Source organism: Megalops cyprinoides, chromosome 3, assembly GCF_013368585.1.
Source record: "Megalops cyprinoides isolate fMegCyp1 chromosome 3, fMegCyp1.pri, whole genome shotgun sequence".
Lineage (NCBI taxonomy): Eukaryota > Metazoa > Chordata > Actinopteri > Elopiformes > Megalopidae > Megalops > Megalops cyprinoides.
The window spans coordinates 54,421,650-54,436,331 of record NC_050585.1 but is presented as its reverse complement, the minus strand read 5'-3'; the positions used below and the strand labels follow the sequence as shown (position 1 = coordinate 54,436,331).

Here is a 14,682-nt window from a genome sequence, read left to right as displayed (position 1 = left end):
GCTGGGACAAATAAATACAGTAACTGTAGTCAACAGTTAAAGTTTTAAAGTTTTTCAGGAAAAGGTAGCAGTGTTGTTACTGCCAGTGGGGAATGGACTAGTCGTGGCCAGCCTCCTCACCAGTTTGACTGCTGCAACTGCAGTTACAGAAACAAAGTTACATGTACATGTATTCTTTTAGCAGTCGCTTTTATCCAAAGCGACGTACAAAAGTGCATATAGTGGGCAAACGGGCACAAGGGAAAGATGTGTACAGGTCATACAATGCAGATAGTGCTGAAGCTGAGCACAAGGTCAGTGTAGCGAGACAGAGCTAATCTGATCTAAGGTTACATAAGGTTACATATACAAAATAGTCATTGGGACAATAAAGTGCTGCTATACTAACCTAGGCTAAAAACATGCTACAAATACGATGTCAGAGATAATGCTACAAGTACAGCCAAGAATCTTAGATTTACAAGGTCAAATGGCAAGGGTGTCAGTCCAGGTAGAGTCTGAAGAGGTGTGTCTTCAGCCCACATCTGAAGGGTTGGAGAGAAGGAGTTGTTCTCAGCGGGGTGGGGAGTTCATTCCACCACTGGGGGACGATGATGGAAAAACAACATTGAGAGGAGCGTGGGCCTTTCGTTTTGTTTGTGGGAGGAGGGAGACGTCCGGATGTAGCAGAGCGAAGTTGTCGAGCGGGTGCGTAGGATAGGATGAGGTCCTGGAGGTAGGTCAGGGCAGTCTTTCTTGCAGCAGAAAAGGTGAGAGACAAGGCTTTGAAGCGGATCCTGGCTGCGACCGTGAGCCGGTGGAGGGATCTCAGTAAAGGGGTGGCATGGGAGAACTTTGGGAGGTTGTAGATCAGCCTAGCAGCTGCGTTTTGGATGAGCTGCAGTTGCTGAATGGTGCAGGCTGGGAGACCTGCAAGGAGGGACATCAAGGTGGGCTGGACAAGCAGCTGGGTGGAGTAGGTGGTAGTTCTGCCTCTGTTCCTGAGGTATAATTTAAGGCTAACAGGTGTGTGATTTCAGGTGACCTGTCCCTGCTGGATGCTGACTCACAGCGTTAATTAAGGAGAAAGACAGAGTTTATTAAAAAAACACTTTATTAAAATTCTGCATTGTGCATAGATGCAGTTTTGACCACGAACACCATGTGGAGTTTTACCCTCGGGATACGCCATGTTAATGCCACACCACATGATACAAAGGATTAAGGGCACTGAGGAAAACTTAACTCCACCTTCAGAACAAAATCCAAGTGAAGGTGACTGATAGAGGACCAGTTCAAATCAACATGAATGCCCTTTTTACAAGGCATACGGCATTATTATGTCTTTATTAATCATAGAAATATAAAAACAAAAACAATCAGTAGTATCTGCATCCTGCACGGGTTCAGCCTCAGCGCCCTAGTACACTGTCACACTGCACGCTGTCACACTGCACTCACTCACACTGCACACTGTACTCACTCACACTGCACATTGTCACACTGCACTCACTCACACTGCACGCTGTCACACTGTACTCACTCACACTGCACACTGTACTCACTCACACTGCACATTGTCACACTGCACTCACTCACACTGCACATTGTCACACTGCACTCACACACACTGCACTCACTCACACTGCACTCACACACACTGCACACTGTCACACTGCACTCACTCACACTGCACTCACTCACACTGCACTCACACACACTGCACACTGTCACACTGTACTCACTCACACTGCACTCACTCACACTGCACGCTGTCACACTGCACTCACACACACTGCACATTGTCATACTGCACTCACTCACACTGCACGCTGTCACACTGCACTCACACACACTGCACTCACTCACACTGCACTCACACACACTGCACATTGTCACACTGCACTCACTCACACTGCACATTGTCACACTGCACTCACTCACACTGCACGCTGTCACACTGCACGCTGTCACACTGCACTCACACACACTGCACATTGTCACACTGCACTCACTCACACTGCACTCACTCACACTGCACTCACTCACACTGCACGCTGTCACACTGCACTCACTCACACTGCACGCTGTCACACTGCACTCACTCACACTGCACACTGTCACACTGCACACTGTCACACTGCACTCACTCACACTGCACGCTGTCACACTGCACGCTGTCACGCTGTCAATCAAGAGTCTGGCTCCACCCTCCTTACTGTCTGGGTGTACATTGCCCCAGGAGTGTCCCCCTGTGGTGCTGCAGAAATCAATAGGCAGACGATTTAGAGACAGCACCCCGTGTGGAGAGAGATGAAATTACAGGTGCCTCTAGCTAGCTGGGTGGGGCGCAGAGGGAGGGGAGGGCAGCAGTTCCTCGGGGATGTCCACGACCCAGACGTCCTTGTGACCCCGGGCGTAGAGAGGCTCCCTGAGCCAGCGTGGGCGCGACAGGCGGGTCAGGTGCTTCCCCTCCAGCCCGGTGAGGACAGCCGCCCGCTCCAGCTCCCGCATCTCCTCCCGGGGCAGGCAGTCAGGACAGCACCAGGTCTCGCCCACCTCCACCAGGCCTGCACGAGACGGGGACACACGCCAAGGCTGACTCCACACAGACAGGGCTCAGGGTACTTACTAACTTTTAAAACATGTTTTTTGGCCCCAGACTGGACAGAATTGCAGTAGTTACCCTCTGATACCCTGTAGAGTTCACACATTGAGTGGAGTGAGGCTCCACCACGAACCCCGAAATGGGTGGAGCTACAACGCATTAGGGGGTGGGGACTGAGGTGGAACTGAGATGCAGTCTGAGGAGGTGGGTCTTCAGTCTGCGTTGGAAACTGGCCAGTGATTCTGCTGTCCTGATCCCAGCGGGAAGTTCATTCTGCCCGTTGGAGGACCAGTACAGGCTACAACATAAATATCTAAAACATAAAAAAATCTACATAACTTGTTTGAGGCGTTACCTGCCACTACTCCTCGGCCGAACCTTTCGCCGGATTCTAGAAGCTCCTGTATTTGGACCTGGTTCATCCCTAGTGACGTCAGCACGTCCCCCCAGTCGTCGCTCTCCCAGTCCTTCCAGGCGATGTGAACGGCCAGGGTGCAGTTCTCAAACTCGGCCAGCAGGGGCCGCCAGCGCGTCTCGACAGTTTTCACGCCGTTCAGCACTAAGCCAGCGTACGGCTGCCTGAACGAGAGGCAGCTTACCCGCAAACTCATGGCGAGCTGGCTCTGCTAAACCTGACGTCGGTACCGATTGCATGAATTCATCGTAATACAGAGGTGCTGCTCCGCCAGTTTAACCAAGAAAAGCGTGAGAGACGGATCCGCGTGTTAACTGGCTAGGTAGTTAGCTAACGTTAGCTGCAAAATTAGCAAGCTTAGTCAGATATAACGTTTGCCTGAAATCTCTGAACTACTCTTACCTAGCTTGTTAGTTTGCCAGACTAACAGTCATGACAGATAACGTTAACTAAAAGTGGCTTCCTGGCATGACCAGGACCACTCAGTGCTGCACTCGGCGTTTTGCCCTCCAGATGCGCTGTACTTTCCACGACACAATGAAAAATCGCTAGTTAACCCCCCACCACAGACTTCACAAAAACTCTTCCTAAAGGCAAGGCCATAGCGATGGGAAAGAGGGTTGTTACCGAATACAACTCTGAATTTGGACACAGCGCCTCCCTGCGGTGGAGGATACACACTGCGCGAGTTACTGCCATCGTAATGACGCGATGCAATACATTCTCGGTCTGTACAGTGACACCTGACAACTTCAAGAAGAAAAAAAAAAAAAGTATTAAATTAAATATTGTGGCCAGTAGGAGGCTCCCTGAATAATGATAACTACATGAGTTTAACTGGGCAACTTACATCCTTCACATTCAGACATTTGGATATCTGCAAAACGTCACAGCTACACAGCGGGCATCTCAGGTGGGAATGCAGATACAGCAGCAGCAGATGGAGAGTGAATATTCTCAGGGACGGGATGTTAGTTTTAATAATATATTTTATTGTTATAATGATTTCAGAAACAGAATCATGTTAATAAAACATATTTACAATAAGCATTTATATTTTACTGAAGGTAACACACATACGGTACATGGTTCTAGTGAGACTGTACATAGTAAACAATACAAAAACAAACTCTGGTGGATGTGGAACGCAACGGTTGGTCCGACCGAAGGGAAAGCATCACGCCCTCGTCCCTCAGGCCTGCTGAGAGAGGCGGGGTGACCCTGCGAACATCTGCACACTCTCCATGGCCTTCCTCACAGGGGGTCAGAAGAGCTCCCAGCATGTCAGCAAAAAACAAAATCAGTTCTTAGCCAATGACATGGAAGTTCCTCCATTAATAGAATGTTTGTGTGTGAAATGCCAGCATGTGATGAGCTCCGCCCACTCCCCGTCCAGCCCCCCAGCACGTCGGCGCCGGACACACTGAGGTTCCACAGGAGCCTGGAGAAGCACAGGGGCGTCCGACGCACTTCAGGCTGGAAATGGGACTGAGGTTAAAGCAGGACACATTTGGCACGGGAGGAGAGCCGGAGACACCACGCTCCTGTTCCACACAGAGCTCCCAGCTGCTGCCGGAGACACCATGCTCCTGTTCCACACAGAGCTCCCAGCTGCTGCCGGAGACACCACGCTCCTGTTCCACACAGAGCTCCCAGCTGCTGCCGGAGACACCACGCTCCTGTTCCACACAGAGCTCCCAGCTGCTGCAGACAGCCCGGCTCACCGGCCCAACGTTAATGAGCCAGGATCATACGCAAACTCAAAAAGTGATCAAACACAATCTGTTCAAAGATTATACATGAAACTGAAACTCCAACTCAAGCACACTGGTGGATTGGGGATAGGTCTGCAATCAAGATGACAGGTGAGGTTAAAAATATGCCAAACATGAATGTTACACGCTTCAGGATACATCAGTACTTCAGTGTCTGCTTCATACTGACTGGTAAGCCCTTCCCCACCACAGATGATGCTGGCTGACTTAATGCAGAAATCAAAGGCAGTTTTTGTTATGTTAATTCACACGGCTCAAGATTGTCTGACTTTCAGTTCAGCTTTGAGTAAAGAATGAGTATCTTTTGGGATATTACGTATGTTTTTATCTTCACTCTGCAGGTAAAGGCCAGCTCTTTGACATTAGAACAGAGTAAAAACCCTTGAACTAAAACTTGCTATAAGAGCTTTGGAATGAATCTATTCAGTCAGGTTATTGCTAAGTAACGCCTCTCTTGGTTCCAAGGCCAGAAAACCTCCTTTCACTGTGTCAAATAACTGCAATCAGCACCAGGCTTCTCACGTACACACACACCTGGCCTTGCACACACACATGCACACACACACACACCTGGTGTTGCATGAGGCCTGCCAGCCCAGCACACCCTCCATGTTCACAGAAACTGTGCACTGCATCCTTTCACCCCAGCCCCTGTGCGACAATGAGAAAACGCCTTCCACCCACAGGCAAACACTCTCCTCATGAGAATGGGGTGGTTCCCATTCTCCATGTGCGGTTCTTGCTGAGGTTCTTACTGTTATGCCTTGTAGTAAAAGTCATTTCAGAACCAGCACCAACAAACGCAACGGACACCACCTTCACTGCATGAGTGTGCAGATCCGATGGGCGGGATCAGTGGGTACAGCAGCCATCTGCTTTAATATGCAGATCAGAGGGGTGGGGTTATAAAGGACAGCTCTGCGTATGGATATGGAGATCAGAGAGGAGGGGTTAGCAGGGCCACCCCTCATTCAGAGTGCAGTTTGGGGACGCTGTGGGCCTCTAGTCCGGCATGTCGATGCACAGTTTGGGAGGCGGAACAAAGTACTTCCCCGGGCTCTGTGTGATCACCACGCCCGTCTTCTTGTGGAACATAGGGGCGATCTTGGGCGGCTCCGGCGCAGGCATCTCGTCGGACACCTCGGGGTCCTCATGATGCAGATCGTAGGAGATGTTGCCGTACTCCCTCAGGAAGGGGAGGAGCTCCAGCAGGAACTGGCAGAAGTCCTTGCGGATGCCGAACCACCCTGGGGAGGAAGGACATAAGAGGGAGGAGCTCCGCTGGACTGAAGGAGGGAATCAACTCAAATCTAACGCACGACTGTGGCTTTGAGCTCTATTAGCTACTGCAGTAACATAAAGCGGTTCTTCTCATAGGCCGAGGTAAACGTAGCAACTGCAGCATACACACTGGCAATGCCTGGCAATCTTTCATTGCTTGCTGGTTGACTAGTGGACAGGTTTCCCCACTCAGGAAAGAGCTACCTGAGTGTACTCACAGCAAAACAGCACACAGCTTCCAAAACAGACAACACTTCATCAACACTGTCATACACAGCACAGGACTAGGATAAAGTGCTATCACTTTCAGAGACGTGCTGACAAGGCTTCACAGGGATATTCCGTGCAGTTCAAACAGGCTGTGTGTGGTGCAGGGGCGTGGGGACTCACAGTGGTTGCATCCTTTCTGGCCGAAGGTGGTCCCCATCAGCGTGAGCAGAGACACCCACAGCGGCACGAACACAGGCACGTAGCTGAAGTCATTGTGTCCGTCCAGCTTGTGCACCAGCAGGATCTGGAGGTGAACAAGGATGTGAGGGAATCAAGACCACAAAAAACCACAAACGACAGAGTAAAGGAAAGCTGGAGGCGGCTCACAGCACCCAAACGGCCTCACGGCAGCAGCGGCCGCTCACAGCACCCAAACGGCCTCACGGCAGCAGCGGCCGCTCACAGCACCCAAACGGCCTCACGGCAGCAGCGGCCGCTCACAGCACCCAAACGGCCTCACGGCAGCAGCGGCCGCTCACAGCACCCAAACGGCCTCACGGCAGCAGCTCAAACACTGCAGGGAATCTTCTCATTTGCCATTTTCGCTCTCGGACCCTCCCCCTTCTCTCCGATTTGTCAGCACCTTCCTAACTCTTCCCACCTCACCTCACCTTCCCTTCCCACGCACCTCAAAGGTGAGCAGGGGCACCACGATGGTCATCCAGCTGATCGCCATGGTGATGTGCGTGCGGCGTTGCTCAGCGATGACGTCCATGGAGCGCAGGAAGAGCACGGACCAGACGATGTAGTAGAGCACCACCAGACACAGGAAGCACATGAGGATCCAGAGCGGGACACACACCACCTGACAGGAAGCAGCCAGACACGAGGTCACAGCCGGGAACTTACTGACGTGGAGGGAACACGCCAGTGTGTTACACTGACCCCAGCATGCCAGGGGCTGCCAGGGTTACCTCTGATTGCTGCTTCTGAAATGAGGAGCCAGGGGGCGCTCTTACCAGCCAGGGCCAGCTGATGATCTTATCCAGCCTGAGGGCGATGAAGATGAACTGCAGGATGTTGACGGAGCACAGGATCTCCAGCTGCACAGCAACAACAACAAACTAAACTAACACTGTAAACGGTGAGCTGTCAGAAACGTGTGTGCAGGGGGAGGGGCTGTGAGGGGGAGGGGCTGCGAGGGGGAGGGGTCAGGGCAGAGGCTGTGAGGGACGGGACTGCGAGGGAAGGGGCTGTGAGGGGAGGAGTCAGGGGAGGGGCTGCGAGGGACAGGGCTGTGAGGGGAGGGGCTCTGATGGGGTGGAGTTGGGGCTGTGAGGGGAGGAGTCAGGGGAGGGGCTATGAGAGGCGGGGCTGTGAGGGGGAGGAGCCAGGAAGGTGCACGCTTGCGGCTGACCTCCAGGGAGCGGTCGTGCCGGAAGCCCCAGACGCAGGCGGCCACGGAGACGGGCGAGACGAAGAAGAGCGGCATGAAGACGAGCAGCCAGAAGTGTGAGCCCCTCTCGATGCGGTCGCACACCAGCACCTCGAACATCAGCAGCAGCAGGTGGATCCCCACAGCGATCAGCATGGCCTTAAACTCCACGCACGTCTCCCCCTCCGCTCTGCAGAGACCCGAAACTACACATCACACCATCCCGCAAACCTCACACTCTCCACCCTGCAAACCTCACACTCTCCACCCCCACCCTGCAAACCTCACACCCTCCACCCTGCAAACCTCACACCCTCCACCCTGCAAACCTCACACTCTCCACCCTGCAAACCTCACACTCTCCACCCTGCAAACCTCACACCCTCCACCCTGCAAACCTCACACCCTCCACCCTGCAAACCTCACACCCTCCACCCTGCAAACCTCACACTCTCCACCCTACAAACACCACACTCTCCACCCCCACCGTGCAAACCTCACACTCTCCACCCTGCAAACCTCACACTCTCCACCCTTCAAACGCCACACCCCCCACCCTCCCTCTCAGGATCAGAAGACTACATGCCGAGCTGGCCTCTACTAACAGGTTGTGCATCAAAGACACTCCTACATGTTAGGGTGCAACTGACCTGTATTGAGGGGTTGTGTATCAAAGACACTTGTACATTGTAAGCTGGAACTGACCTGTACTGAGGGTTATACAGAGACACCCCTACATGCTGAGGTAGAGCTGACCTGTACTGAGGGTTATGGGCCCAGACTCCCGTGCCCACAGAGGCTCCGATGACGACCATGAACTTCCAGAGCCAGATGGGGGTGAAGACGGCCCAGTAACTCCACTGAATGATGCCATCCAGCCGCAGAGACAGCAGCACAGAGAACAGCAGCAGGCAGGTGTAGATCAGAAACTTACTGCCAGGGAGGAAGATCGTGTCAACTCACTCAATGCGCTTGCTAAAATGAATGCATTTCACTGGTGCATTGTATACGGCCAGGTTATTGCCACTATCACCACTGTGATTAAAACACACTAGGCTAGTGACTGTCCCTTTAAAATGTACAATAGTGGTATAAGCACAGCAGTTGACAAGTTAGATAATCAGTCTTTAAGATATGTAGGTAAAGCAGATGGCTTCCTCTTTATGACAGAATATTCTCTAGTGCCCACATCTACCCTGTAGGCATTCTGTTTCCTGCTTTTAATTTATTAGACAGATTAGAAGACGGTAACGTTAGTATTCAATGACGAGTATTCAACATCTTTTCCCAGTTAAGTTTTTCAATCCTAAGTGATCGACCTATGTTATTTCAAATAATTCGGTCTATGACACGTAGCTCTGGACATATTTTCCCGCAATTAATTTGAGGGTGCTGTTTAATCAAACATAAATGGACATTCAAGTACTTATTGTGGGATGTAAACTCAGGCATTGACAAGGGGCCAGCTAAACACATGTTGGAAAAAACTTATGGGTATATCTTCTACTGGCACGTTAGGTTCACAGATTTTACCCATCACCTTACCTATCAAGTGATTTTAAACCCGAATCAGAATCTACTTAAGCCAAATATTAGTGGCAGCCTGACTAACGATGCATTAGCCAAATATTAGTGTAGCTAACGTTATTTAGCCTAATATTAGTGGTTGCCTGGCTAAACGTTACCTTTGCAAATGACTGGAAGCACGGCTGAGAAACGGGTGGTATCTCGCTCGCCAGGTGGCTGCCTGGTTAGCTGGTTATCTCCTGACCTATCCATCTGTTACACGAACTGCCTCATAGTGTAGCGGAGCTGAAGTAGCTCGTGTGAGTCCTGCGTAAAGCCTGAGGTAGCGGGTAGCAGGTAGCCGAGTGGTTGCAGCGGCTACGTCACTCCCCCTGAGACCTGGTTAAGTAGCGTTGTCGCCGTCAGGCTAACGGCAATTTGCCTTTAGCTCAACTGGCAACGACGCTGGCTTTAAGGGGTTGGCAGCGAGCAGTAAGAACCTCGGTTCGAAACTCGCTCGCTCGCCGACCCACGTAACATCATATTAAATCTAATACACAACGCAGTAAGAGACGACCCGTTACAATAGCACTAGGCAGACTAACAGTACAGTAATTGGTTAGCAGTCTCCCTAGCACAGGATAACAGTGTGACCGGCATAAAAGCATAATCTGGCATATAAATTACATTTTATGAGTAATGGTAGGAACTTTTGATTAACGCCGCTAACGTTAGCTGTTGTGGTTTTGCCCAACGTTTGTATCCTGTCATTGTACCTAGCCAAAGCCCAACTCTTATCAGCTATGTTAGCTAACGCTAATGTTTGCTACCTTAAAAACGGTAAAATGTGATAAATTAGATATTAGCCACATTAGCAATAGCTGCTATACCTACCTAACGTTTGCATTCGATGGCCAGGAGTTGTCTTATTCGCTAGCCACCAGGCTACCAATTGTTAGCTACCTAGCTAATTAAAATTCACAACAGAAATCAGGTCAGGTAGCACACTACTTTATTTTGATGCACCAAGATAATTTGAAATAATTTCCAACATATTTAATCGGCTAGAAATTGGAGCTTTCGGTTAACTAGCTACCTAGCAAACAAGCTTCAGTCCAGTGTAGCTCGCCGGCTAAGGCTGACTTAGTAACTTTTTTGAATACTGAATACATTGCCACTGTTAACAACATTTAGTTAAACAGCTCGCCCAACGCACGCAAAACTGCATTCATTTACCGATCACGTTTACACGCACAAGGCAATAATGGCAAACTAGCTAAGCTCACATCTTTCTGAATTTATCACAAGACTGGTAGCACAGCTATCGTGTGCTACACAACAAGGCCTCTGTGAAACTTCCAAAGATCTGACATTAGTCATCCACTGGACATAGTTTATCAGAGGCAGAGATGTATTTTACTTACCTAGGATTGAAATCTTGGAAGAACCCCCTGATATTCATGGCTGCAAATCTTATTCTAAATCATTTTGCTGTAACCACCAAACTGGCTCTTTGCTGTTGCTGTTCCAGCCTCGCAGTCAGACTCCAGCGCTGCCTGCGCTTCGCACTCCCTCCACCAGGGGTCAGTGTCACCTGCACTGTCACAGTCCACATGCTGGCTGCGAGAGCGAGGAGTTCTCCTTTTGCAAGCATTTAGCACCCCTGGGGTCTATATGTATATGAAAACATGTGACCCCAATGAACACTGTTCGCTCTGTTCGGCACCAGTTACACACATTCTGCGCCACCAGCCGCGGCTCCTTTTTATCTTGCTCAGGTAGCAAAAACAAAATTTGAGTTTATTCTGTACTTGAAATATATAATGTATGATGCGACGAGTTATCTAGGTCTGGCATGAACTCTGCAATGAAGTAACAACAGTGAAAACATGCAGACCACAAACAAAAACAGACACCAGATAAAAAAAATAAAGTCAAATATTTATATATAAACTGTACAGCATACAATACCTGATACATGACTGACTAAAAATTCTGATATGAACAACAGGGGAACATCATTCTACATGCTCTTCAGTGATATAATGGAACGGTGTGAACGGAGAAATAAGCATTTTAATTAGGATTAATTAGGATCCTACTGCATTATGAAAATAGCAGAGCATTTAAAATGAGTAACTGATTTCCAGCTGTATTTAACTGAATTTCACATCTGGAGCAAAGCAGTATCATCAGTGGTCTCAGAGATACATTTAAAGAGTAAAGTCACGGTGACTGGTAGAGAAAATTACATGAACGACTGAGCAAAGTCACCCACAGCACACATGCTAACAAGCAGCATATATCTCACACAGTCTGGGTTGACTGTGTTTTCCACACTGAAGGTATGCAGTTAAACTGCAGTATTATTGAATTATATATTAATGCCACCACAAAATAGAAACACATTTGCTTTTCTTTTCTGGATGTCAAGGGGAAATAAACTTCAAAAAGTAACTAGGGATGGTTGAATGTATACATTCTACACACATCAACACTAACCAATTCTGCTAATATAGAATGAGTAAAATATTAATATGCTGACAACTTCTGTTCCACACTCACAGTGGGCTGAGGGGAAAGCCCAGTGTCATATGCATCCTGCTATATGACCTGTTACACGCTTACTGACATCCTGCTTATGAAACATGTTTCTGATAGACTGGAGGGTGAAGCAGTGGGTATTGCAGGTAACCATCTTAATTACCTCACCAGGACATGTGCTAAATATTACAATGCATTAAATGAATAAAACTGAATTTTTATGATACAATAAGGTCAGTCTGTTGCTCAAAAGGGTATTCAGTCCAGGAGAGCAGAACCTTTTTGCGTCCCACCTCCCAAAATTCACTCGATGCAATCTACTAGACTCTTACACACCCTGTAAGAGTCACACCGAGTCGACCAAAAAATATCAAACCTAAAGAATATGTGCATGTGCCCTGTATCTTTGAATGACAATGAGAAAATTTTGTGATAGCTTCTAACAGACTGCTTTTTGGGCCCAAGATGCCATCTTCCCATGGTGGTAGCTGAGCCGGTGTGTGCCGGTCCAGCTAATTATACATCAGTGGGGTGTAGGGAACTCATGATTGATCAAAACACCCCCCCAACCCCCCCAACAGGAAGGAAAACAGCCAAGCAGCTGCCAGAGTGTCAGTGTACCAGCTCCAGCTGGTTGGCTGTGAAAGGCATCACACCGCTGACATAGTAGGCTATGCCCAGTGACAGCAGGGCAATGACCAGCAGCAGCAGCAGAACCCTCCAGAAGCCGAGATCCTCGACGAAATCCTGCCACGTGCTGCGGAAGCTGGACAGCGCCCCCTCCTGGCTCTGCAGGCTGGAGCTCAGCAGCGAGCGGCTCTCCATGGCACTAGGGGGCGATAGTGAGCCACGAAAATTAAACCATGGTGATGCCCACGCGCACGCACGCACACACACACACACTGCTACAGTCGAGATGTGATGAGCAAAGACACTGTTACCAGACCCATATGGAATACACTCATCTCATCACTACACTCCAGCACACTGTCCCTCTCCTGATTATACTCCACACTGCTCTCCTCAGTATACTCCATGCTGCTCTCTCTCTCCTCACTGTACTCCACGCAGTTCTTTCTGCTCACTATACTACAGAATACTGTCTCAACTCATTGCTCTTTCTTCCCCATTTCCCACACTGCTCTCTCTCCTCACATGAGCGACTCAATGATAAGAGCAGGCCAGTCAGCTCATCATTTTGAACATTCTGCCGTGATTGGCCCGCTCCTGGTCATGTGACCTGCTCACCTCTCACTCTCAGCCATCTGCAGTGTCTCCAGCTTGGAGTGCGTTCCTCGGTTGAAGCCCTTCACCTCCTGCTCCTCCAGGCCCTCCAGCAGGCGAAGAACATCCTTGTTCACGCCACGCCTCTTCGCTAGAACCAGGGGGGTCGTCCCGTTGTGGTTACTGGACAACACAAATGAAGCATAAGTGTTTGTACGGCAATCATTCAGAATATACAACCCATCCATGTAATCCCAGGAGTGAAAAAACTATCCCACAGACTGATAAGCTTTCAGTACTCAGTATTTAACAGACTAACTTAATCAGACTGTCAATGCAAAACAAATTTCTGTATCAGCAATCTTTGAAGTACAAGACGCCGTCATGAGACTAATACGTTTAACAAGAATGAGACTAACACATTTATTTTCAAATGTTGCTGAATGTTGCTGAATCCACAATGAACCCAACGCACCATTCAAGCCAGGCAGAAACCCACTGTTAATGTTTATGTTATCACACTGCACTGACCAGATGTCGATCTTTAGGCCATTGGACACCAGGAAGTGGATGGTGTCCACATGCCCGCACAGGTGCAGCGCAGTGTTGCCCTGGTGGTCCGTGGCCAGCAGGTCTGCGCCAAACTTCTGCAGCAGGCGGCAGATTGCCACGCTGCCGCGGGCTGCAGCGAGGTGCATGCCGGTGCGCCCCCGGCCGTCGCGCATGTTGGGGTCGCAGCCCGCCTCCAGCAGGCGCCGGCAGTACACCGCGTCTCCGTCTATGCAGGTCTGCAGCAGGGGCGCCTGCGTCTGCGTCCAGTCGCTCATGAAGACATACGACATGTCGGCGACAGAGTCTGCACCGGCCAGGGTACCTGCGCACAGACATACCGCCCAGCATAACTACGGAGGCAGGGAAGATGCGATGAATGCATTTTCCGGCAAAACTCTCTATGTGCACAATATCCTGAAAACAATTCCACTTCCCCCGCTTAAGATCACTGACTAAACCTAACCAGCCAGATATTTTCTTGCGAAAGCAGTTGTAAACTGTAAAGCACTGTAGCCACTTAGCTAACGCTAGCAAGTTAAATTGCGTTTTCAACCTGATTTAAACACACAAATTAGTAAACGATCAAGACGATTTCCAATAAATAATGAAAGACAGTCAATGCGCATGTAGCATAGTTCAGAGCTTGTTTCCCTCTAAACAATACAACTCACAATGCTGTTTCAGCTGAGTAAAGTTACCTGCCGTTAGCTAGCTACCGTTAGCCAGTATTAAGACTCGATAGCTGAAATGCAGTAACTTAGAATGAAATCATTTTAAAAATATTACCACAATGATAACAATATAGAAAGCAAATGATTTCCTTGTATTCACCCGTTTACGTGCTCCCAACTAGCCGAAAAACACCTATCTGCGAGTGACCGTTGTTGTTGCTGCTGCTGATGATGATGCTGCTTTCGCTGCCGGGTTCAAACCGCGAAGCGGTGCCACTTCCCGGCCAAGGCGACGGTTTGACGGCAGCGGCGGTCTCTGCGGATCCCAAACCAGTCCGATTCGTTATAGCTGTGTAATAATATCCTGTTTCGGCAAACGAAAATAATCATAAGGATAATCAGTACAATATATTATGTAGTATATTTATATATAATATATTATTACACATCTTACAGAACAACTGGACGTTTCGAAACGGATT

At 49.3% G+C, this 14,682-nt stretch overlaps 3 protein-coding genes across 3 annotated transcripts; all 3 read right to left on the bottom strand.

Annotated features, from left to right (window-relative positions):
• Nucleotides 1–2,135: 2,135 nt before the first annotated feature.
• Nucleotides 2,136–3,566, bottom strand: zgc:110222 (uncharacterized protein LOC550336 homolog). The gene is made up of 2 exons (XM_036525687.1): nucleotides 2,943–3,566; nucleotides 2,136–2,549 (listed from the first exon to the last, which is right to left on the bottom strand). Exons 1-2 carry the CDS (start codon nucleotides 3,196–3,198, stop codon nucleotides 2,311–2,313), a joined length of 495 nt encoding a protein of 164 aa, XP_036381580.1. The 5' UTR covers nucleotides 3,199–3,566; the 3' UTR covers nucleotides 2,136–2,310.
• Nucleotides 3,567–4,092: 526 nt separating this feature from the next.
• On the bottom strand, nucleotides 4,093–10,736 carry LOC118775079 (transmembrane protein 185A-like). The gene is made up of 7 exons (XM_036524791.1): nucleotides 10,634–10,736; nucleotides 8,460–8,636; nucleotides 7,686–7,893; nucleotides 7,288–7,371; nucleotides 6,957–7,133; nucleotides 6,449–6,572; nucleotides 4,093–6,024 (listed from the first exon to the last, which is right to left on the bottom strand). The coding sequence occupies exons 1-7, from the start codon at nucleotides 10,669–10,671 to the stop codon at nucleotides 5,780–5,782; spliced, it is 1,053 nt and encodes a 350-aa protein (XP_036380684.1). The 5' UTR covers nucleotides 10,672–10,736; the 3' UTR covers nucleotides 4,093–5,779.
• A 508-nt stretch (nucleotides 10,737–11,244) lies between these two features.
• LOC118775201 (ankyrin repeat domain-containing protein 46-like) lies at nucleotides 11,245–14,448 on the bottom strand. Its single transcript, XM_036524977.1, has 4 exons — nucleotides 14,361–14,448; nucleotides 13,509–13,851; nucleotides 13,002–13,160; nucleotides 11,245–12,582 (listed from the first exon to the last, which is right to left on the bottom strand). Exons 2-4 carry the CDS (start codon nucleotides 13,817–13,819, stop codon nucleotides 12,366–12,368), a joined length of 687 nt encoding a protein of 228 aa, XP_036380870.1. The 5' UTR covers nucleotides 13,820–13,851; nucleotides 14,361–14,448; the 3' UTR covers nucleotides 11,245–12,365.
• Nucleotides 14,449–14,682: the final 234 nt, after the last annotated feature.

Bases quoted from the DNA above. Each gene is read 5' to 3' on its own strand.
- zgc:110222 (XM_036525687.1), bottom strand. From the start codon at position 3,198: ATGAGTTTGCGGGTAAGCTGCCTCTCGTTCAGGCAGCCGTACGCTGGC. The intron at 2,550-2,942 runs GTAACGCCTCAA...CGTCTCGTGCAG, and splicing joins CGGCCGAGGAGTAGTGGCAG to GCCTGGTGGAGGTGGGCGAG.
- LOC118775201 (XM_036524977.1), bottom strand. From the start codon at position 13,819: ATGTCGTATGTCTTCATGAGCGACTGGACGCAGACGCAGGCGCCCCTG. The intron at 13,161-13,508 runs GTCAGTGCAGTG...TGTGTTGTCCAG, and splicing joins GGCCTAAAGATCGACATCTG to TAACCACAACGGGACGACCC. The intron at 12,583-13,001 runs GTGAGCAGGTCA...ATCGCCCCCTAG, and splicing joins CAGATGGCTGAGAGTGAGAG to TGCCATGGAGAGCCGCTCGC.
- LOC118775079 (XM_036524791.1), bottom strand. From the start codon at position 10,671: ATGAATATCAGGGGGTTCTTCCAAGATTTCAATCCTAG. The intron at 8,637-10,633 runs GTAAGTAAAATA...CCTCCCTGGCAG, and splicing joins TTCCAAGATTTCAATCCTAG to TAAGTTTCTGATCTACACCT. The intron at 6,573-6,956 runs GTGCGTGGGAAG...GTTCACCTCCAG, and splicing joins TGCCCCTGCTCACCTTTGAG to ATCCTGCTGGTGCACAAGCT.